At 37.2% G+C, this 24,874-nt stretch overlaps 1 protein-coding gene across 2 annotated transcripts in view; it reads right to left on the reverse strand.

Moving 5' to 3' along the window:
* Nucleotides 1–5,268: 5,268 nt before the first annotated feature.
* Nucleotides 5,269–24,874, reverse strand: part of LOC145993891 (PR domain zinc finger protein 15-like) — a 128,860-nt gene continuing 109,254 nt past the window's right edge. For both annotated transcript variants that reach the window (XM_083129780.1, XM_083129781.1), the window contains exons 20-22: nucleotides 24,364–24,500; nucleotides 9,870–10,026; nucleotides 5,269–5,511 (exon numbers count right to left, since the gene is read on the reverse strand). In XM_083129780.1, coding sequence (XP_082985906.1) covers nucleotides 5,384–5,511; nucleotides 9,870–10,026; nucleotides 24,364–24,500 — 422 coding nt within the window. In that variant the 3' untranslated portion in view covers nucleotides 5,269–5,383. The remainder of the gene's footprint in view (nucleotides 5,512–9,869; nucleotides 10,027–24,363; nucleotides 24,501–24,874) is intronic.

Below are 24,874 nucleotides of genomic sequence, written 5' to 3' on the forward strand. Positions count from 1 at the left end.
GAAGTGAGCAGTAATATGTGCTGTTAATAGTCTGGCCTTCTCGAAGGTAGTCTGTCAGGATGGCTCCCCGACAATCCCAGAATACCGACATGACCTTCCCTGCAGACTTTTGCACCTTGGCCTTTTTGGAAGGGGGGAATAAGAGTGCTTCCACTCTTTGGTCTCCGGATCATAGAGGTAGATCCAACATTCGTCCATAGTTACCAAACGACTAAAAATTCTTCGTAGTGCTGCAACAGAGTTAGCATATGCCTTGACTGATCGCATCGTGTGTGTCTGTTTAGTGGAGTTAGCAGGTAGGGTACTTCTACCACCACCTGCAAAAACAATACATGAAATATTAACACGGTATTTGCACTATGATGTACATAGACTTCAATGATTATACGGGCAAAAATTCGTTCACGTACATTTAATAATTTTACCTAATGATCACTACTTTTTGATACCCCTCGTATATGTAGAATACTTTCGGCAAACAGAAGATTATACCAAAATAAGAAATATTTTTTACTTTTTCTTTACCTATCTTTCCTTTTTCTTCATTCTTAACATTTATTTAATCGCCCCCTACTTAGGTATAGTTGGATTGATTGATATGGTTTTATAAGTCCACTTTATGCACAGTAAGGCTAATTGGGACTGGACCTACAGTTTAAAGTGGAATCCGAACCACTTTGTGCCTCCACCGGGCATCGAACCTGGGACCCCTTGATTACAAGGCAACGATGCCATCGGGGAGGCAAGGTATAGTTGGAAATTAAGAAAATAGATATTTTTATTCAATAAAAAACTCCTGCCCCAAGGCCAGATACGATGAAAGCTGAAGCTGAAAGAAGAGATTTAGACTAGCTTTAATTATTAATGCATGCAAAATATTATTCTTAAGAAATAAAGTGCACAAAAATCTTAACCACAACTCAATACAATTTTAGATTTCCAAATATTCTACGTATTTTCTGTACAGGTATATAACAATGTAAGTTCACAAAACTGTAAAAAATAGCAAAAGTTCTTGACTTCCTTGACCTATCCACTTATTTCTTGACTTTCTTGACTGGTAGACACCCTGCTATAATATCAATTAATCTGTGATGCAAAATAAACACATATCTAAAGCCTAAATCTTCAAAATAGTTCATATAAAGCATGTTAGTGAAGTTGGAATTATTAGCACAAGAACAAGCATATTTTAGTCCTTCGTTGGGACTCCAATGTTGAATTAGATGATTTTCCCTGAGTTTTTACTTTTCTTCAAATTCCCCAAGAATTCCAGGTTTTCCAGGTGTGTGGGAACCCTGATAATCCTAGATGTGCATGATGTCGGACTCGTCAGAGGCAAAAAATGTTTACAAAAAAGTGTAGTAATATTTTTAGAAACTAAGAGCATCTAAATGTCCAGTAAAGTCTAAAGTGTCTCCACTGGGCATTGAACCTGGGACCCCTTTAAGGGTGGCCACTCTAGGACCAGGATAAAATTCAAGCACAATTCCCAGTTTTTAAGGTGAATTTTCCAAAAATTCATTGGTACGAGCAGGTGTTGTTTTCTCTATTTCAAACTTTACATACTGCCGTCTATCACCAACCACACACACACACACACAAATATATTAACAATATAAGTGGTCTGTGCGATTCCAATAATCCAAAAATTATAATTCAATTCAATTTAACGGTATAAATATTTAATTCTAGGTGTGGAGATTATATTTTAAATTTCACATACTCAGACTAGAAATATATCTACAAACACAAGTTACAAATGTGTCTTGATATAGTATCTATGAAAATTGTTACTGGTATATGAATTTTAAACACTCATTTAACTAATCAACTTCAAGAAATTCTATCTTGCAATAATCTTCCGTCTGTCAGATAGATTGTTCTGCAAAAGACACTAACAAAGCAAACTGAGTGAGTGAATTCTGTTTTATTTTCCACACAGATTTCTTCTCTTTTTCTTCCTCGATAAAAATAAAGGATCAACTGAAAATCTTGTCTCGTGGCATTATAGGTGTTGGAAGCTGGCATAATAAATATGTATAAATTAAATGGAATTGGGATTCTAAAAAGTTGCAATTTTTCACGTCTACGGGGAAAAATTCAAGCAGAGTTCACGCATAATTCCCGGTGAGTAGCCACACTACCTTTGATTACAATGTGCCTACTGTGCCGTTGGGGTGGCATTCTATGCTTTTCGAGTTCTCATTTTTCCTTCGCTTATTATGCTTAAATAATATTAACTGATACGCACACAGATTGTGAAAGATTGTACCTTTTCAAAACATTTATTTTCAGCACCATGATGTGATATGATTATGCTCTCTACAGCAAAGGAAGATTATCTCTCAAAGTTTTGTTAAGATTTGTTACAAATTTACAAGTTCATTTTCAGCATACCTTTGTGGCGGAATAGTTATTCCTGCATATTCACATGGAAGTTCCAAGGGAAATTTTTTATCTGTTTCAGTGAGTGCCTTGTAAGCCTTCAGTTGCAAATGCTTATAAAGCACAACCAATACTGTAGAGATGGAGTATTTCCACCGCACAATTTACTTTTTGAAACTAGTTCCTAGGACTGCGCTGGAAGGCTTGCCGAACACTATCCACTGCTTACACAATACATGAGGGGGTGACCAGTGCTTTTGCCTTTGCACAGGTAACCTTTATACAGGAATTGTGCATACTAATGCTAAATGGAGTGCTTATTTAGATGGATCAAACCAAAACTGCATTGAATTGTGATCACATATTCTACAACACAAAACACTTTGTGCTGTTTGGTTAGCAATATTTGCACAAACAGTTCACATGCGTAAGGTGTGTATTTCAAGTGGAACTTCTGCAGTCTACTGGTAATCATTGGTTCTTACATGTCTGTCCACACACTGGTTGTTTAGAACGAAAGAGAAGAAATAGATGCAATCTTTTCCGGACACACTGTATATTTAATTCCTTACAAATATGCTTTTTTTCTTTAATTTAATATCCTTACAGTAGTAGATTTAGGTATCATGCTCCTCAGCTACAAAATAAGGTGAATATACCTTTAAGAACAGTAATACGAATTGAAGCATTCTCGATGAATCGTTGCTAACATAACACGTCAAGAATGTCTGCTGCTTTAGTGTGTAAATGCATGTAAAATGTATATTGTTTGGTTAGTATTTCTGTTCTTTAGAACATGTATTGGCAGTTTCTGTTACTGACGTAACAACGGAAGTGGCCACATTTAAAGGGAAAGTTGAGCCTGATGTCCTAGCAAAACTTAAATTTTTCGATGAAAATGAATATTTGCCTTTGGTTTTCACGAAGCGACACTTAGTCTGTGATATAAATTATGCCTTAGAGGTTTATTACTAAAACAACCTGGAATAATGCTGATTAACAATATGTTGGTCACATGGGAGGAAGTAGGTCAGCTGCCCACTTGCTTTATCCCCTTGTGTACTATAATGTGCACGGCCAGATATTCCCAGGACAGGTTTTGAACAGGTAAATCTTTGCAGTGTTCACAGATCATTGAACACTTTAGCCCAATTTTCTACAGCTACAAGGCCCCTTGAAGGCGTTCACAGAATATAATGCGAAGAAACTCTGGTGGTTCAGCTTCCTTGTCTGTTGATACAATCTGTGAAACTTTCAGTGTGTGGTTCAAAGAGGATCATAAAGAGAAGGCTTTTTGATTTCCACATCCCTACCTCATCAGCTACAACGGGTATGGGACAGTTTGTACTCTGAATAGGTCTTGTGATTTTTTAGTAAAATATTATTTTAAATAAAAACTCTGGATCAACCGGATACAATACATCTCTGATTTTCACTTCAGAAGTGATTGATCCAGTGATTATCTCTCTTATTTCGTTCAAACTTGACATTTTCCAAATATTCAACATTGAAGACATTCTAACATCATGAGCAGCAGAAGGATTGGTTTTCTTGTTTCCTGTTAATCCTGTAATTATTGTCTTTATACCATCAAAACCAGGGAATTGTGGGTGAGAGAGAGTCACTGACAAAAGAACTGGAAGTCTTTGCTTATCCCTGATATAAGAGACTTTCGTACATCGACATGCAGCTCATCTATTTTATCTGTGAACTAGTAGGCATGCCAAAAATCCACTTGGTTAGCATTGAGTCAGTCACTTCTCTGCCGTCCCCCACAACTCTTCATGGGGCACATCACAGCTCAGTTGTCATATCTGACCAGATGAGACCAAACCTTTGGTGATTGTGTTATTGTGGTCAGAATTATTGTTTTAAGTCTACTTTATGCACGAATAGGCTAATCGAGACTAGACCCACAGGTCAAAATAGACTCCAAACCACCAAATGTGCCTCCACCGGGTATTGAACCTGGGACTCCTCGATTAGATTGGCATTTTATTGTTAAATATCCCTTTTGGACAAAGTCAACATCTTCCTTTGGAGATACCTTGACTTTCCAACCAAACATATTATCTCCCTCACACACTGAACTGGCATGGTGCAAAGCACAGGGGAGCACTTTACCTTTTTACACACTAATAAACTATTTTCTATAAAGTACTGCATGCAATGATAAAAGCAATTGAATCATAAATGACATTCTTAAAGAAAGAACAAATGTAATAAGTCCAGTTTTATAGAAGAGATATACTGCCAAACATCATGAGTTCAGTGCTTGCAAAACAGGGTGGGAAAATAAACTAAACTTTCTTGTTCATCTAGCACCCAAACGAAGCATCCTAGAAGAAAAATGCACAGAACATTTTTCGTAGAGAATTTTATGTAGATTATTTTTCATTCTAACCTCTTTTGCTGTAAAGTACTTTGCAAGCAAGATATTTGCAAAAAACTCATTTTGGGTGCCATTTTCCAAAGATGGCAGCCAAATCCGGGGTGGTACAGGGGTGCAAAATTAATATGTTGTTAAGAACCCTTTTAGAAAAATAATAAAATTTGTTCCAGCTTTCCCTCCTTATTGACTGGCCTATATCTCGATTTGACATTTTCCCGCATTTTAAGTCATTTCAGCTTGGTCGCATGAAAAACATAAGATCGAGGTTTCACTGTCAGTGATCAACTTTGCATGTTAATGACACAAATCAAGTTTATTCAACATGGCTGGAAGTAAATTATGAAAAATAAAATAAAAATCACACTTTAACATGAAATATTCTGCAAAAAGAAACCAGTTGAGAGGAATACATGAAATGTGGTTTCACTCTTCAATCCTAGCATGCAAAATAATAAAAACAGTTTTTCCCGGTCCTCAGTAAGAATTCACACCACATGATGAACTATCACATTTGTTAGTGAAAAAAATATTTTATTACACAGTACAACATACATTAAAGCTATAGTATCAACACCATTCTATTATCACAAGTGCTGGACAATTCTAAAGGTCCAGAGGTTCTTCTGGTGCTGGTTCACCTGAGATGTCATTACACAACACATAAAGAAGAATGTCTGTTTGGGCACTGTTATGCTGTAGAACCGACCCATCTTCCAATATGTACGTGTTACCTGAAATTCATAAAATAATAATTTACGAGCCATGTAAGAAAACAACCAAATTCTTATAACAATGTTAGGTAAGATACTGTCTTACACCTTATCTTGAAAAATTCATTTTTTAAAACTACACTATGTTGCCATTCGTCACCGGACACCCCTCAAAAAGTGCTTGGGATCGTCTGTACACATCATAAAACCTATAAAAGGCGTTGCCGGTTGAGAATACACTCATACCAGCTACAGCAGTCAATATGGACAGACGACGCGAACTGAGTGAGGCAGAACGAGGGATGATCATTGGAGCCCACAGGTTTGGGCATTTGACTCGTGAGATTTCCAACAAATTTCAGATACCCCGGTGAAGTGGAAGCTAGAGGGAGTCATGCCATGACGACCCAGACCCAGTAAACCGAAAATATTAACAGATCGTGACCATCTATGCTTGAAATGTGTGGTGAAGTCAAACCGGAAGGCGTCGTTACAGATGGTGGCACAGGAGTTTCGATCGCCTTCCAATAGTGCTGCAAGTGATCGTACTGTCCACCGGGAGATTGTTGCACTTGGTTTTCATGGTCGTGCAGCAGTTCACAAGCTGCATATCAAAGCCTGCAATGCGACCCGTCGGTTACAGTGGTGCAAGGAACGCCGCCATTGGAAATTCCTCCTATGGAGTGATCAATCGCGCTACCAGATGTGGCGGTCCGATGGACATGTGTGGGTGTGGCGAATGCCCGGTGAACGCTGTTTACAGGACTGTATCGTACCCACAGTGAAATTCGGCGGAGGTGGCATCATGGTGTGGTCCTGCTTTTTGTGGTATGGTCTTGGTCCCCTTGTTTTAGTTCGGGGAAACATGAATGCCGATGCGTACCAAAACGTTCTGGACAATTCTGCGCTACCGACATTGTGGGAACAATTCGGTATTGGCCCATACCTGTTTCAGCACGACAATGCTCCATGTCATACGACAGGCATTATCAACACGTGGTTCGAGGACATGGGTGTGCAAAAACTTGATTGGCCAGCCTAAAGTCCAGATATCAACTCAATTGAACACCTTTGGGACGAGTTGGAGCACCGCTTGAGAGTCAGGCCATGCTGCCCAAAAAACACCACTGAGCTGTTTGCCGCTTTGCAGGAGGAATGGGGAAAGATTCCAGTCGACACGTATCACAAATTGGTGGAAAGTCTTCCTCGAAGGGTTGCGGACGTTATTGCGGAGAAAGGTGGCCCTACACGATACTGATGTGGTGCTGCGACCGGATTACCGTACTGGTATGGGGTGTCCGGTGACGAATGGCAACATAGTGTATTAACATCTTAAAATAGCACATTCTTTCTTCCAGGAAGTATTTTCAATTAGAGAAATTTTGGATATGATTCGACACGATATTTAATTAATCATTCTGGTCTTTTAACTTGATAGTGTGTCTTGATGCGAATGAGAAAAAACAAGTTAAAGGTCTCCTCTGTTCATTACACTGTATCATGAAGGCAATTGAAGGGGAGTAGGTCTTTACACATTCTCAGTGCAGTGTCAGCAATATGATGTGATCAGCACCATATTCTAGCTTCCTCTACTACCCACCTAAAGTGTAAATCACCAACAAAACCACGTGCATGCAGAAAGCATTGCAAACTCATAGAAGTAAAATAATCCACACGAAAATCCAGTGTTGTTACAGGATTCATTACGTAAGGTAAAATAACGGCCAATTTGTAGTATGGGATAAGCTGCCGCAAATGACGTCTCACTTTAAACCCAATGCTCTTTCTTTTCTACTTATTGCTTCACCTTTATGGTTAACTCTTTGCACCAGTAATCATTTCCCATAATTGGCTTCGTTCTTGCATGCGAATTGAATATATTTTACTTGCATTTTTTAGACAAAATGATATAACATGGTAATGTATATTTCTAAGGTTTGATATAGATAGGAGTGTATTTGAAATTTGTTTGTAGATTTTATGTAAATTGTATCTTATGTAAATAAAATATATAATGGGCATAAACAGCCATATGCAATGCTGTAAGTCCAATAAATATATTGATGATGATGATCAAAATAAGACAAAGAAAATTCGCAAATTTATTGCGGTTGGAAACTTTGACAAGCATGCTAATAACGATTTTTGTTCCGCCAAATATAGTGAACTTTGTAAAATAACTTGGCGACATGGCAAGGCAAGATAAGTGTGAACATTTTGTAGGAATATGCATTGAAACTTTCAATGAGCTTAGTGATTTGTGTACATTATGATATTTTATAACATTGGTTATTTTCCAAAAATAATCATGTGAACAACAAGGAAGTAGTGCCACTTTCAACATGGCGAGTTCTATGCGTGCGGGAAGGTCTCCGTGTTCAGTGATACATCGAATCGGTGAGATGGTTTGTTTACACAGGTCTCAGGGTTGGTGATTTACATTTTAGTTAGATTTTGGAAGCTGTAGACTAGTGTAAATTTATGATCTGATATATCCATAAATAGAATGTAACTTAGTGCAAAATTCTGGCAATTTGTTACTATGAACATAAACACAGAATACATATGCCCTGGTTCTGTAATGTAACTATCTAAATGTTCAGTTTTTTCAAAGACAAAAACTCTCTGTGATCACCTAAGTACACACGTTATTTAAGGTGGTAACTGAACCATTCAGGTTCTTCATGGAACATTTGAAATTTTATACCACTACTTCCTTGATATTGGCAAAAGTTTCACATCTGTCCATTCCTAAAATATTGTATTGCTAGGGTCCAGATTTGTTTGTACTTTTCACATTATCCCTTGTATCCAGCCAAATAAAATGACAAATATCAGAAAATTCTGATATTAGGAATGACGTACATGAATTTTTAATTTTTTTCTATTTAGAGAGCATACGTAGGGTGATCACAAAAGGTCACAGGGGCCATATAGTTCAGTATAGTAGTAAACGTGTGTGTGTATTGATATCATGTATATCTCATTGCATGTCTCACTTTACAGAAAATGGCCATACATTTCGGAAATTGGTCAAGAGCAGAAGTGAGGGTTGTGAATCGTTTTTTGTGTTTTGGCTGTCCCCATTCATAGCAAATTGATGATGTGTCCTTGAAACGACACAGAAAGAAATTCAAAGTGATCCCATCAGGCAGAAAAGTTCTGAATACAGTTTTCTGGGATGCATCTAGCATCTTACTGGTAGAATACTCCGAACATTAATGCACTATTAATGCCAATGCCTACTGCCAGTCACTAGAGCATTTACAGGAGGCCATCGGAAGGAAACTGCTAGGTCTTCTACGCAGTGGAGTGATTATTATTTACTTCTTTACAATAATGCATGGCAAACCATTGCTTGTTTTAGAAGGTTTCACTGGAAAACCTTGGACCCTCCTCCTTAGTATATATAATCTATAACAGCCACGCATGTACAGGGAAAGTGTTGATGACCATCTTTTGGGACTGCAACAGCATAGTCCACACAGAATTTTTGGAGCATGGAACGAGTCTTTAAACACATGATGCATTGCAGTGTCTCAAATTCTATGAGATTTTACCCCACCTGCCGTACAGCCCAGATCTCACACCTTGTGACTTTTTCTGAGGCTGAAAGAGCACCTGAAGGGACACCGTTACACTATCGATGCGGAGGTGCAAGCAGATGTGCGTTGCTGGTGCCGGAAGAAGATGCCAGATTTCTTTGCAGACGGGATCCAACAACTTGTCCGAGTGTGGACAATGATGGTGACTACGTGGAAAAGTAGTGACACCCTGGTAGAGGACATTACAAGCTTTAAGAAGACATATAGTTCATGTAAGTATCTTGCATATTACTGACGTTATTGCGTAGGAGGCGAACCTTTTCAAAATGCCCTTGTATTTGTACATAATACAATATTTTCACCATTTCCTAGTTTTCTTTGGTCTGTCATCCTCAACTTAATCTTGTTTCATCCATGCCAATCACATAGTAAAAATCAAGGTTCCATGTGCAGTTTGTGGGAACTTTAATGCAACATTTGCAAAAGTATCACCATTTACATTTGACACATTCATGAAATTTTCACATTACAATTTAATTATTTCAAAATAACTACATAAATGAAAATTAGAAAATAATTTAGTGCAATTCTTACAGTACAGAACCTAAATAATATCACAGAAAAAATAGTGATTTTATTACATATTTAAGTACATCTTCGGCATGTTTGGCTACATAAAAATCTGTTATCATATTTATCATTTATCAAAAAATTGCATTGCTTTTATTAACATTAATCATGTCTGAATTTGTATTTTCAATTAAATTATTTGAAGTTAAGTTTTGTAATTTAGTGAAATTTGTAAGGAAAAAAAAAGAATTCCAAAAAGCTTACCATCAATTACTATCTCATTTGAGTTTTGGTTGATCATTTCGACACACTGGTCTGATGCCTGGGCAATAGATTCATCATGGCTCCCTACGACAGCATTTTCCAGCTTATTCAGCAGACTTCCTGCAATTTCATTCTTCATGGATTGGTCGTCATCATCCTAAAATATAAATAGAATCATTTTAAATAGCAGGTATCAGCAAATGAAACTAATACTAAAAGCAGCACTTGGAAGTAAAATGTTAGTGGGAGGATGTTTGGTTGAGCCTTGGGGTTAGCTGGGGGATACTCCTCCCTCCACCCCCTCACTTTGAGCACTGGCTAAAAGCCCTCATGCTGAAAGAATACAGCCAGACTTGTTGGTTTCAAAATGGAGGCGTTCCTGGGTAGGTATAGTTTTTGCCACTTTATCCAGTCATAAATAAATAGGGTATGGATTGAAAGGCATGAAAAGCTCATCATTCCCACACAAATGCTAAATCAATTTTCACCGAGTTTTGCAGAATCCTCAATATTATCACCAGAGTACACGATACATGGTACATTATAATAAGGTAAGGTTTCCCATGCAAACTGGACCGTGCGATGAAGGCACGTATAGTGGGTTTTGCAGGTAGGTAGGGCTACAGACATTCTAGATCTCTGCTTTTTATGGACGTGTTGTGATCAGCACCACACACTGGACACTTTAATCTTCCATAATCATTCCACTAATCAGAACTTCCTCAAACCACACCAGTAACACACACATGCAACTACATGGCTGTTCACTTAACACTAGGGATGGATAGATATGACATTTTTGTAAATACAGATAAAGTACGAGGTGCATTCAAGTTCAAATGTCTCCCCCCCCATGAATTGAAGCAGTTATAAACTGGACAGTTATTTGAGAAGCAGCATCAATTCTTGAAGGTTGATGAGGCCAGATGGCAGCATGACACTGCTCATAGGAAGCTAGTGGCAGTATCTAATGATGGACATGTTTTTGATACTGGAAATGACATCATTTACATTGAAAGAACAGCATGTTGTTATCCATTATCTCCACCTGCATGGAGTACCACCCATCGATATTCATTTTCAATTGACTGAGACAAACTGTGGTGGTGTGCGTTTGTGGGTGCGACAGTACAAGACCCAATACTACTACTACTCTTTGGCTGCTACAGCCCCTGAAGGGCATTGCCCTCTCTCACAATGATAGCCCATTCTCTTCTATCATCTACTTTACTTCTCCACCATCTTACTCCCATCCTCCTAAGGTCCTCCTCAACACCCTCCAACCTTGGCCTTCCTCTTAATCTTCCCTTCTGGTAAGGAAGATCGAATGTCATGTGTAAACAAAACAAAAGGAGCCTCGCCCACGAACCAGGTGCCATTTATGCCAATGCTGAAAAAAAAGTGATTTTTTGGGACAGTGAAAGTGCTATACTCACGAATTGTTATCCTAAAAGTACCACCATGATGGGTATAAGCTATGAAGCTATTTTGAGGACCACGTTGCTTCCAGCATTGCGAGAGAACCGACTGGAAAAGGCTGCAGCTGTGTTCTTTCATCACGACACCTCCTCACCGAGCGGCCATTGTTCACATGTTTTTCACAGAAAACAAATTTGAAGTGATTCCACATGATCCATTCATACTCACCAGACCTTGACCCTAGCGATTTTGGGTTCTTTCCAATGCTCAAGGACAGTCTCTATGGTCTCACATTTTCAAGCTGTTTCGCTCTTTCAGTACACAAAACAGACCCCTAAAGAAGCATTTCCAGAAACGATGCTATTCTGGCATCAGTGTTGTGAAAAATGTGTATGTTTAGAGGGTGATTATGTTGAGAAGTGACCGCAGTTTCAGCATTCTGAGGTGAGTGCTTTTTCTAAATAAATAGGAGACCTTAGAACTTGAATGCACCTCATACTAATGGTTCATTCCATACCAAACCATACAATGGTGGTTGCATGGCCATTTTAGAAAAAAATCATTTTTAGTGCATAGGTTTGTACATGTTTCTAGATATCAAAACCAATGGGAAAAAAATTGTGTCCTTGGTTCTCCTGAGGTGGCCATTTTTCCAACATGACGCATGAACTTTTTTGCTCATGAAGAAGTTTACAGAAATCTTAATATCTCAAAAACAATTAGAGCTAGAGACCTTTAACAAAATTCATTTTGTAGCTGATGAAGTATACTTTCTATGATATTCAAGAATGCTTTGCTCAAAACTGCATCCTAAATGTGGAAATTTGGGTAACAATAGTTGGAAAATTGGATTTTTAAGCCAGATTTTTTTAAGGAAGGGTTGTAGTCTAAGGCTTGAAATTTGTTTCATGAGTAGACCTGCCTGCAGGGTGTCTGCAATAACATATCAATGCTTAGAAATGCACACCTTTTTTCCAGCATGGCTTCAAACATGGCCGTTTATGTAATTTTGACAATTGTCGGGGTTAAATATCTCAGATGGGTCCTCATGAATAATTTTAAAATTAGGCATAAAGGAAGCCCTGCATGAACCTAACTCTCACTAAAAATCTCAACGTTTAGTTTCTACTTGTTTGTTCAATATGAGGTAGCATATGTAACCTTATTTGTGATGTTGCAGAGTAAGGTTAAGCTACATGCATACCTAGAATAATGAAACCTTTCCCTTTTCTCTTTTAAAGTTGTTATAAAAGCCTCAGAAAATGTAATAACATAGGATTTAAATACTTGACTTACGAGAAATTGCAAGGTTAAGACAATTGAAGATCTGCAAAATCTTTTCAGAGGTTTTGATTTATTTGGTACCCACGTCCAGTTGGTGTTGTGAGCTCCAAAATTGAGTTTCCTCAACATATTATCTAATGAAACCCAAGTGTCAGCTAGTGATTTTTTAAATGTAACAGTGCATGCAGCAGCTTAAAAGTAGGCTGTTTATTTTAAAGAGTTCAAACTGGTACAAGATATTATATTTTATGTTGCCTGTATTTCCCACTTATTTTTTCCATCTCGTATGAGGCATGCACAGTAGAAGATTCAAATACATGTTTTGATAGTATACAAGACAAGCCTGGAGTTGATCTGTGCATGATCAATCTGTGATGTCATTCTTCCTGTGCCTAATGTGCTGAGAGGTAGTGACTTGTGAATATTTGTTATTTGTAACTTGAAGTGGAGTGTTCTGTAGGGTTTTTAACTAGACAGGACTGTTGTAAAGACACTTTAGGTAAAGTAGCCAAAGACTAAATTAATCTTAACGAACTTAGTAAAAATGATAAAACACTTCTCAGGTTAAGGCTACAGTGGATGACTTCGTGACATCCACCTGTAATTTTTTATGTGGTAAAGTGTGTTGCGATCTTCTGAAATACTACTTAAAGAAACATTAAGGAAATTTTTAAAACCAAATTGTGTCACATGGCAAGGCCAAAAAAGGTGTCAAGTAAGCCTTAGACTAAGTAAATCAATATGCCCACCATGTTACAGTAAAATTTTCATCTCTGGAGAAAGTGACTCACATAAATCCCAGGATGGAAATGATGGTGTCTTTGTGCCATCTCAAGAAACACTAAAGGAAATGGATGTATCTCCGGTTTCAAAACCGAGGAGGCTGATTGTGGAAAAACAATAAAGTGCTCTTGCTCGCAAAACATCATACAAGGAGTGCAAGAGAAACTAGAAATTTGTTTTTCAAAAAGTATTAGAGGTAAAGAAAATGATGGAAAGTGGGAGAATTCCTTGATTGATTGATTAAGTTCGTGTTTTTAGTCCACTTTATGCACAGATAGGCTAATCGGGACTAGATCTGTAGTTTAAAGTGGGATCCGAGCTACTATGTCCCTCCACCGAGTATCGAACCCTTGATTTCAAGGTGATGACGTTACCACTACACCATCTGGGAGGCCCAACAATCCTTTGCATGAACAGTACAATCATTTAATTGAAATGTTAGAAAAAAAATGTAAATGATGAAAATATAATGTTGAAAAGGTCAGAATCATCAGTTTGATTGCTAGCACTTGGTCAAGAAACAATATATAGTAGTATGAACTGAAGGTTTCTGATCATTTAGTGAGAGTGAGTAGGAACTTAGTGACAAACAAGGAATTGTGCCTCATTTGACAAGGAGAATGAATAGGAAACTATAGCTGACAACACCAAATGGACGTGCGTACCAAATAAATCAAATCCTATGCAATGAGATTTCGCAGATGCCATGTCTTGGAATTTCAATTTCTGGTAAGTCAAGTATTTAAATCCTATGTTATTACATTTTCTGAGGCTTTTATAACAACTTTAAAAGAGAAAAGGGAAAGGTTTCATTATTCTAGGTATGCATGTAGCTTAACCTTACTCTGCAACATCACAAATAAGGTTACATATGCTACCTCATATTGAACAAACAAGTAGAAACTAAACGTTGAGATTTTTAGTGAGAGTTAGGTTCATGCAGGGCTTCCTTTATGCCTAATTTTAAAATTATTCATGAGGACCCATCTGAGATATTTAACCCCGACAATTGTCAAAATTACATAAACGGCCATGTTTGAAGCCATGCTGGAAAAAAGGTGTGCATTTCTAAGCATTGATATGTTATTGCAGACACCCTGCAGGCAGGTCTACTCATGAAACAAATTTCAAGCCTTAGACTACAACCCTTCCTTAAAAAAATCTGGCTTAAAAATCCAATTTTCCAACTATTGTTACCCAAATTTCCACATTTAGGATGCAGTTTTGAGCAAAGCATTCTTGAATATCATAGAAAGTATACTTCATTAGCTACAAAATGAATTTTGTTAAAGGTCTCTAGCTCTAATTGTTTTTGAGATATTAAGATTTCTGTAAATTTCTTCATGAGCAAAAAAGTTCATGCGTCATGTTGGAAAAATGGCCACCTCAGGAGAACGAAGGACACAATTTTTTTCCCCCATTGGATCCCTAGCGGCTCAACTATCTTGCTAACACTGAAAACAAAATTGTGGGGTAAAAGAGGAAGGTTAGAAACTCAGCTAGACAGAGGGAAGTGTTGACAAAACACTCATTGATAAATAACGACGTTAAAATCACACACCCAGAATAAGAGACCGTGTGCGACTAACTCAGGATTAATATTCATAAAAACAATAAAATGGGCAAATTTTTTCACTAAATTACAGTATATTAGCAGAAAAATTAGGAATAAATTTAGAGATGCACTGTTATGTCTGTTTCAGCCTGAATTGATATGGCGCCAAGGCATAGTGGTACTGGTTCAGATCTCTCTTTAAACTATAGATCCAGTCCCAATTAGCTTTTCTGCACATAAAGTATTCTTGAAAACACAACAATCAATATTTGTATCCAAAACTTTTAATTTCAAGCATAAATCCATCAGTTTGTTAACATTCTTAAAGGTAATTGTATTCTGGCTAGGTGTATCCCTGTATGCACTGACAAGATGTCAGAGGAACAAAGATGGTCAAAGGTCCAGGGTCAATCCCACAATGGGACCACAGTTTTCCACAACATTAACAATAAATTAAGTATAATATGCAATTAACAGCCTCTTAAGTACATGGATTATTAGACTGCAATAGATGCTTGTAATTCTACAACAAAATTACAAAATAATTTATGCTTCAAATGGTACTGGATTCTGTTAATCGTAAGAACTGTGTGTGCACGGTGAAATCTTCCACCCTAGTCTCAATTGGAAAGAATTCACCAACACGGTCCAACAATTTATTTTCCAGTGTAAAGGAAGGATTCATGCAATTAACGTGCAAGAAACCAGGGTGCACTGGATTACAGAGCTGGAGAGATATAGCTACAATACAGATAATCATCACTACAGACAGAGTGGAGAGGCAACTAGGGCACTTACCAAAGGCCCAACGCCAGATAAAAATATTCTTTACGTACAGTTTATAGGATGATAGTGCTTCCAATTAAGCAACTCATCTGATTTTCATGATTTTGTGAAATGGTTTGATTTAATTAACAATATCCAAAATTACTACAATCGTATTCTAAACAAAGTAGTACCTACATAAAAGTTGTGTTCAAATATTTAAAATCAAAAACAGTTAATATGCACTATATGCCTAATTATAAAATGAAATTATGATATGAAAATATTATATTATATGAAACAATGCAAATTCACAACAGTATGAAAATTCAAAGAAATCTAAATAAAATAGAATTATTTTTCTTGAATGTACGTATTGCTTGCATTGTAGAATTATTTCTCTTGTAATCTACGTTTGTTACAACAGGGTGGCTACAAACTAGCAGAAATGAAATTCCCTGACTTTTCCAGGTTTTCCAGGACAAAATTTACATTTTTCCCTGACAATTACAAACTAAATAAATCGATCCTTTTGCAAATAGAAATAATAAACTCACACAGGTCCACGTATGGTTTTGTTAAGTACCAATATTATCTTCTATGAAATTGACGTAATTTCTCTATTCTCTATGATTTGAATTCAAACTGCAAAATAGTGAATTTTGAAAATTATTACAATTCACAAGCAAGGGAAGGATTACGGAATTTTGTCATACGCAGTAAGTTTAAAATAAAATACTTGATTATTTTTAAAGTTACGACTAAATGAGATAAGAGTGAAGAGTGAATGATTAAGAAATACAATTTGTAATTTATCAGTCTCCTTATACATTCTCGCTATTATATGTTGATATTTCCACTGAGGTTTGGAACCCTCTGCTTGCAAGAACCATGAGTGCAGACTCATTTTTTAATGCATAAAGCTACTTCTCTCTTCTCTGTAAAGCAAACAACTTAACTCTTGCATATAAGTGAAACAATTGAATCGAACAAAATAAAGTGTCATATTTCCTTACATTATTAATGGGATTCTGCTTCAATACAGTATATCCAAGTGAAGTACTGTGAAACTGACAACATGCAGTTATACCATTAATGCTGATGAAAAGGGTACGTAGGTATAAGAAATTAAATGCAAGGAATTTATAGAATTGCATTGTATAGGTACCTGATTTAGCTAACCACACATTAAAACAGGAACACACTAATAATGAAAGCTTCTGAAAGTTCATATACGAGGGGCATCCTGAAAAAAGCTCCAATGGTGTCTATACGCAGCAATAGTGGTCGGAGAGGACACACACACACATGCAGGCAGGAAGAAGTGGCGTGTAGCTGTAATCTGGTACAGTTGCAATGCAGCCGGTTTAGGACAGTTCTAGGTTAAAGATTGCAGCTCTCATACAGTCTCCCACCGACTGCGATGTAGCCTACATTGCACGCTCAGAATCTGGCACAGAGCCACCAGCAATCGTGTAAGGTGTGCAGACCGGATGTTGTGAGTGATAGTATGGTCAGACGATGGTGCAGACAATTCACGGAAGGCCAATCGAATGTGCACAACCCCATACAGCTGAGTACACACGGGCCCTTTGCATCACTTCAGGTGAGAGATCTTGGACAACTCCCTGTACAGCCCTGGTCTTGCATGTACCGACTTTCATCTCTTTGTTTAACTGAAGAGGTTTCTGGCAGGGCAAGGATTTGACAGATACACTGCGGTAGAGATAGTTCCAGTCTTTGCTGTCAGACACATATGCCATGGGTATACAAAATTTAGTGTCATGCTAGGACAAATGCCAGAACAACGGTGGTGATTATGCCGAAAATTAGGTTAGGACTCATTGTTACTAATGCAATAAATTAGAACTGATATTCTTATTTTATTTATGACTAATCAGTAGGGACCTTGATATTTTGTTATTTTTTTTTAAATTGGTGTATTTTCTTCTTATTTTTTTTTAGTATAGTGTTATTTTTCCCAAAATTCACATTTTCAGTTTAGCGCATTTTCTGGCAAATATCTGAAATTATACCTTCATGGTGTTTTTAAGCTACTGTTTCAAATTGAAAATTACATGGCTTACGCCTCTTCGTGAGAGTTTGATATGTTGAAAGTTATTTTGGGAAAGTTACTTTCCATACACCTTTTTTTTAATTTTAAGGTAAGGATTTTAGCTAATGGAATTTTCCCATTATTAACTGAAGAATGCATAATGACCATAAGTGGCGACGCACCCAAAAAAATTAAATCAATCAATCTCACGTGACAGATACGGATATATTATGGCACCAAAAATTGGCATTATCTTTTTTTTTGACTTCTTTGTGTTACGTTTCCCAAAATTCGCGTTTTTGTTTTAGAACATTTATCTGACAAATATACCGAAATGTAATACTCCATTGTGCTTTTAAACTATTATTTTAAATTGTAGGTCACATGGTCTACGTATTTTCGTGACAGTTTGATATGTTGGAACAGATTTTTGAGGAAGTAAAAGTGAAGTGCTCCCCTGCACTTTTCCATGAAGGTGTATAGGGATGTGGAGTTAGGGCCCCACACTTTCTTGATCACAGCTGAAGGCAGGGGTGATGTGATCAGCACCACGCTCCTGGCTACCTTTATCCCTCAAAGTTTCCTCAAGGTACCAGCTTCATATGATGCTGGGTGGGCGCCGGAGCAGTTTGAATAGGTGGAAAACATCCCGGTTCTCCCCCGCAGGGATCGACCCTGGGTCTCTCGCATAGTAGTTAGACGCCCTAACGACTGAGCTCCATTATTACTTGCTCGACAAATGCCGATGGTGCACACTTAGCTTGGTAATTCAAAACATATCTCGCATGACAAATACTGTAGATGTGGCTCCTGTGTGACGGTAGATACGCACTCGATCTCCTGTTAGAACCCTGCCACTTTGATCTGTGATGCAAATGGTTTTGATAGAAGTTGAAAAAATCGTGGGAAATACATGATTTAATGTGGCTGTCGGAATTAGTCTATGTACGTAGCACGTATCCTAGGTGGAGATCAAGTGGGTTGCCCACCCCCCTTCCCAGGTAAATGTTTCAGTATACACTATAATTTACTCTTGAGTAAAATGTTGGAAAACTTGCATGTTCTATGTACACAAACATGGCCTAGAGAAGACAAGAATGGATTTCATGGAATTTTTCGTTGTTTTAGGACATTTCCTTTTAAAAAATCGCTAAAAACGCCAACAATTCGCATTTTATGCCAAATTCGCATTATTTCGATATTTCGAAACGGCGAAAAATGTGTCCAGACATCACTGAACATCCCTAACTTCGCAGCAATTACCATTTTTCACGGTTTTCGCGTTTGAGAAAAATGAATGTCCCTACTAATGGGAAATTACTTTCTGGCTACCCCTCGTATAAATCAGTAGATGGAAAGTGAAAATTTAGCATTGCTGGCAGAGAAAAGTCAATTCTTGAGGAAAGTGATTTGCTTTTATGATTGAATGATTCGAGAAAATATGATATTAAAATATTTACGTATTTATTATTAGTATTTTATTTCATAATATTGGACATTAACCTTACTCAGTGAGAGATTAATGACCATCTCTCACGAGTTTAAACAGACAGGACAGAGAGTTTTGTTAATTTTATTGCAATACTAGTGTTGCAGTAAATTTGAGGTTGGGAGCCAATTTTTATAACGTTCACCAATGCAGATTTATGTTTCATTTTTCTCCTGATAGTATTCAATATATATCCCATTTGGTTGGATTCTTCTTGATATCTAAGAATAGTGCAATGTCATTGCAAACGTATGTTAACTTGTGCGAAACAAGTAATACGTCAGGATGATGAAAGAAAACCTTCGTAAGCACTGCTACATTAAATAAGGTGAAGTGAGCCAGAAGAGTAATAAAATTCCAGCAGCATATTTGCAGTCTAAAGCTCTTCTTGTTTATGCATGCGATTTTTGTTGGATGTTGCAGTCCATGATATTTCTGTCGCATGTTGTAGTGATATACTCTGTCGGGTGGCGATATTCGACAAAAATCGTATGTATCAATGGAACCTAGTTGTTTCCATGTACCTTCAGTTTGCCCAACAAAATGCCTTATTACGACGTCAGACAACTATCGGACGGCCCCACCCGCTCGTATCCCCTCCATCTGTTGACAAGTCCCCTTACTACTCCAATACGGACAAGAAAAAATGATAATTCAATGCATTTTCCACGTAATATTTAGAGGCTTAACCTTTACTCCCCCGATGATACCATATGGTATCATCAGAGTAAGGTCGTACTCGCCCGATGATACCATATGGTATCATGGTGCTGATTACGAAATGGATGTGCTTTTTGGACCTTCATACTCTTATGTTTGGGCGGAAACTCTGACACAGGTCTGGAGCAAGCCTAGGAAATTCATATTGATGACCAACCTCCCCCTCCCCCCCTCCGCAACATATCCATGCCAGATTTCCGTACAGAGTTTCACATTTTGGCTCATTATTCAACTTTTATGGCACCCAGGAACATGAAACATGTTTCAATCTCTTTGGAAACGTCCATTCTTTGAAGAGAATACTAACGTTTGCGACAAACTCCAGATTTTTATGTTTTTTTTCATTGAAATTCAGTGGTCACGCCCCCAAATCCCCCTTCCCCGGCGTTCTGAATTGTACACGGTTTCATGCTATGATACTTTAGCTCCACAACAAAACTTATCCGAAGTAGTTTGCTCCCATAGTGCCAGAGTTATAACAATTTTCCTCAAAAAATGCAAATTACAAAAAAAATCACTTTTTGGCTTATTATTCAACTTGTATTTCACCCAATAACATGAAACATGTTACGTTCTCTTGAGAAATGTCCATTCTTTGAAAATAATACTAAAGTTCGCGCCTTCTTCCCAAATAGCGGGAGAAGAAGGGGCAAACTCCAGATTTTTATGGTTTTTTCATTGAAATTCGGGGATCGCGCCCCCAAACCCCCTTCCTCGGTTCGGCGTTCTGAGTTGTACACGGTTGCATGCTCCGATGTTTTAGCTGCAAAACAAAACTCATCCGAAGTAGATTGCTCCCATAGTGCCAGAGTTATAACAATTTTCTGAGCAATATGCAAATTACCTATTTTTCGTAAAAAACAGAGTTTCACATTTTGGCTTATTATTCAACTTGTATGGCACCCAAGAACATGAAACATGTTTCATTCTCTTGAGAAATGTCCATTCTTAGAAAAGAATACTAAAGTTCGCGCCTTCTCCCCAAAATAGCGGGAGAAGAGGGGACATACTCCAGATTTTTATGTTTCTTCCATTGAAATTCGGGGGACGTGCCCCCCCCCCCCCCAAGCCCTCTTCCTCGGTCCGGTGTTCTGAATTGTACACGGTTACATGCGCTGATGTTTTAGCTGCAAAACAAAAGTTATCGGAAGTAGATTGCTCCCATAGTGCCTGAGTTATAACAATTTTCCTCCAAAGAGTGTTCGAATTTAAAATTCCCGCCGAAAAGCCCGGGCAAGAGAAATTTAACTCTCCCCCCCCTCCTGCCATCACTGGTTTCTGGCGCCGTGGTTGTGTTGCGCATAAAAGGGGCCTAAAAGTTGAGGCCGAAACTTACGAACGAGATTTCCTTTTCCCGTGCACAGTTCCATAACGATATCTTTAAATAAATAAATAATATAAAAAAAAGTCAATGAAGACGAAATTCCCTGACATTTCCCTGACTTTTTTTGACACCTCAAATTCCCTGACTTTTCCCGGTTTTCCAGGTTTTCCAGGTCTGTCGCCACCCTGTTACAAGCATAAAAACACTTTTAGTTTTGGTGATGTTTTACATAAAGTTGCAAATTTTTTTTAGAAGATTTAAATTCAAAATTGCTTTTAGATCATCCATGAGTTCGAAATGTACATTTAATAAATATAAAATGAGAAAATCTGTACCAGATATGGAAACTATAGGAATAAATAATATAAGTTGTCCATGTTCAAAGAATTATGTGGGACAATCAAAGAAAATGGCAATATGATGGCACAAACACGATTTGGACATTATAAATTTAAACCCAACAATGAGTTTGTCAACTCACATCATCAAGGAGAAGCATACGATTAAAAAGAGAAGGGTTTTAAAAAGAATAACAGGAAACATAGATTTGAATGTTTGGGAAGCTTCGTTCATTGCAGAAAAAACACTGGAATAAATTAAATACTGAAGATGGCAACATAGAGTTGAGTAGGCCACCATCTTTAACATTTAATGTAACAGATGACATCAAGAATCATTGTAAAAGAGATGATGATTTTAAATTGCCTGATGATATTTGGGATTTATAATATTAAAAACTGTGATAAAAAATTTTCATCTAAAATAATAATAAAACAGACAGCTTGTTTCACAGTTAAGTTGCTATGCTACAACAATGTAACATCGACAAGATCCATTGTATAGTAACCAAACCCCAAATCATCTCTTCTTCCATTGCCCGTTAAGAAACAAACATAGAAACGGCCTTTTTAACAGATTATGCAGAGCTAAGATACAATTTCCTGTATCCCTAGCCCCCCCTGTTATTGTCTCCTTCCCCTCGTACAATGTGGATGTTATAAAGTTTTGCCCGGCGGAGTGTTATTCAATTTTGAAATTTCTGTGTATATGCAAGTTTGTGATCAGTGCATTACAGTACAGTGAAGAGAAGTATAATATTACGATATCTCTACAACCACAACTGCTACTACAACTTTGACTTTATTGTGCTCCCCAATCCCCAGTGTTCTACACCCACAGATCCTTGACCAAGACGGCAGTGAGGGTCACGAAGAAGAAAAGGTTGTTGATTCTTTTTTGTTAAAATTTTTTAACTATTGTTATAACTATCTTTAATCAAACTAATGTCTGTTGAAGGAAGTGTGTATTCTCCTGAAACGTCACAACAAAATCTGTATTTTTATTAAGGACGGACCGATTAATCTGTACTCTATCGGTATCGGCCGATATAGGCATATCGGTGTATCGGTAAAATTACCGATTATTTTACCGATCCGATATATCAATAAATATCTGATAAATTAGTGCAAAATTATGTCATTTTGTTGTAATTTTTATGTATAACCTCCATGCTCTACTTTCTCAAAAAAGTAAATGTCTAAATAAGCAACTTCTTTTGCACTGCAGTCACTTTGAAACAATTTATTAACGACATCAATGAACCTTTCAGGTTCTTCAAGGACCATTTCTAATTTTATATCGGACCGGTAGAATATCGGTTATCGGTATCGGTAAATTTTATATTGATACTTTTATCGGTATCGAACAAAATTTCATATTGGCCCATCCCTAGTTTTTATGCTTGTAACAACCATAGACTACAAGAGAAATAACCAGAATTATGACAGAGAACATTATTGGCTATGATTTGATAGGTAAAATAATAGTTTGATGCTGAATACACCCAATGAAACAATAATTTAGAAATGTTTATCAGGCTTCCATAATTCTTGGGGCTCAACCAATGAATGTGAGTGCAGCTACCAACCATTTGCAGCAGAGCACATTGATATACTTCGTCAACAAGTTTTCTCCCCTTCTCTTCTGTTATGCATTATAGGAACTGCGTATATTGTATGCCCTAGGCCATACACCCACCTAGGGCTTCCCTGACTACAAATAATAATCATTAATGCAATAGTATTTGTACTAGAACAAAAAGGTAAAAATGATGCACATGATGGCATAATCTGGTCTGGGGTTACTTTGATAATTTTAGATGTTAAAGGGACTTCACTTGGATACTTTTACATTGCATCATGCCCTGAAGATGCATAAGTTGTGAAGGTAGAGTCCCAGATATTCTTGATCTCGACCATAGAATGATTACCACTATTCTTTGATTACCTATTATCCCCTGTACATACCCACAGATTACAGGGTGGGTAGCCCCAGAGCATTGCTCCCATCTGAGATATTAACCCCTCTCTTGTGACCATCACATGTCACCATAATTTTAAATCCACTCCATAACCCTAATCACTCGCACATATCTAAACTCATAACAAAATTTTGTAATGAACCCGAAACAGACACCATACAAAATATGAATTCTTGACCTTTTTGTAGTCTAAATGAATGCCTGTACATGCTTGTATTGAAAACAAATGATTGAAATGTTCATAATACTTCCCTCCTGCCAATTTACAACAGTGTGAATGGGGACTAAGTGTCTTGGAATGCGTGTTCAAAATATGACACACTCCAAAACATGTTTCATACAAAAATGGCTTTAATTTAACACACACACATCCAATAAGGTGTCACTCAACTTCCCTTTTCCTTTTGATTTAAAATGTTTCAGAAACTGACACCCACCCAGGCAGTCCCTAGAAGTGAAATAAATGGTTTTCATGACATATAATATCCATTTTGAAACGACCAAGTTAGAAACAGTTGAACCAAAACATTTTTATGTTTGGAAATTTTACATTTTCCAGCATTTTAAGTTATTTAGTCACAAAGGAAAGTTGGTTTAAAGTCAGGTCAGGCTAATATGTACTAAACCTACAGTTTAAAGTGGGAGTCACTGTGCAATGTGCCTTTACGAGGGATCAAACCCCTAACTCATTGAAGTTCCATTGTACATCTTGTCAGTACAAACTTGAGAAAGTGCTGGAAAACTGGAAACAAACATCCCCAAAGAAATAAAAACCTCACCTGCTTATGCAAATGTGGAACTGTAATGTGAATGTTGGAAGGATCAATGGAAATGGTGTTCTTCTCATCCATCACATCCATTGTGCATTGTAATTCTTCAGTTGCCATCCCAGCTACGGTCAGCAGTATTTCTGCACCTTGAAGAAAGAAAGATTATTAATATTCAAAAAACATGGAAAGAAGTAAGATTGCACTAAATACTGAACAATGTGAATATGTCATCCTGAAGTAAAAATGCAATTTTTATATATTTGTAACTAAAACCTAATTATGTGATCTTCCTAAGCAACATAAATAAGAATTCATACTATGAGAATGAGAGACGTGGTAATAGATAATTCAGGTACGGAAGGGAACATGCGAAACCTGATCCTACATGGCAGAACTGATTACGTAACTGAAAATGAATTCTCGCAGATAATGTTATCAATGCGTGAATACTGTAATTAAAAGTTGTTAAAAATGTTGATTAATATTGATATGTAGGTATTCCACTGCAATTACATGACTA

Source organism: Lepisma saccharinum, chromosome 10, assembly GCF_977018435.1.
Source record: "Lepisma saccharinum chromosome 10, izLepSacc3.1, whole genome shotgun sequence".
Taxonomy (NCBI): domain Eukaryota; kingdom Metazoa; phylum Arthropoda; class Insecta; order Zygentoma; family Lepismatidae; genus Lepisma; species Lepisma saccharinum.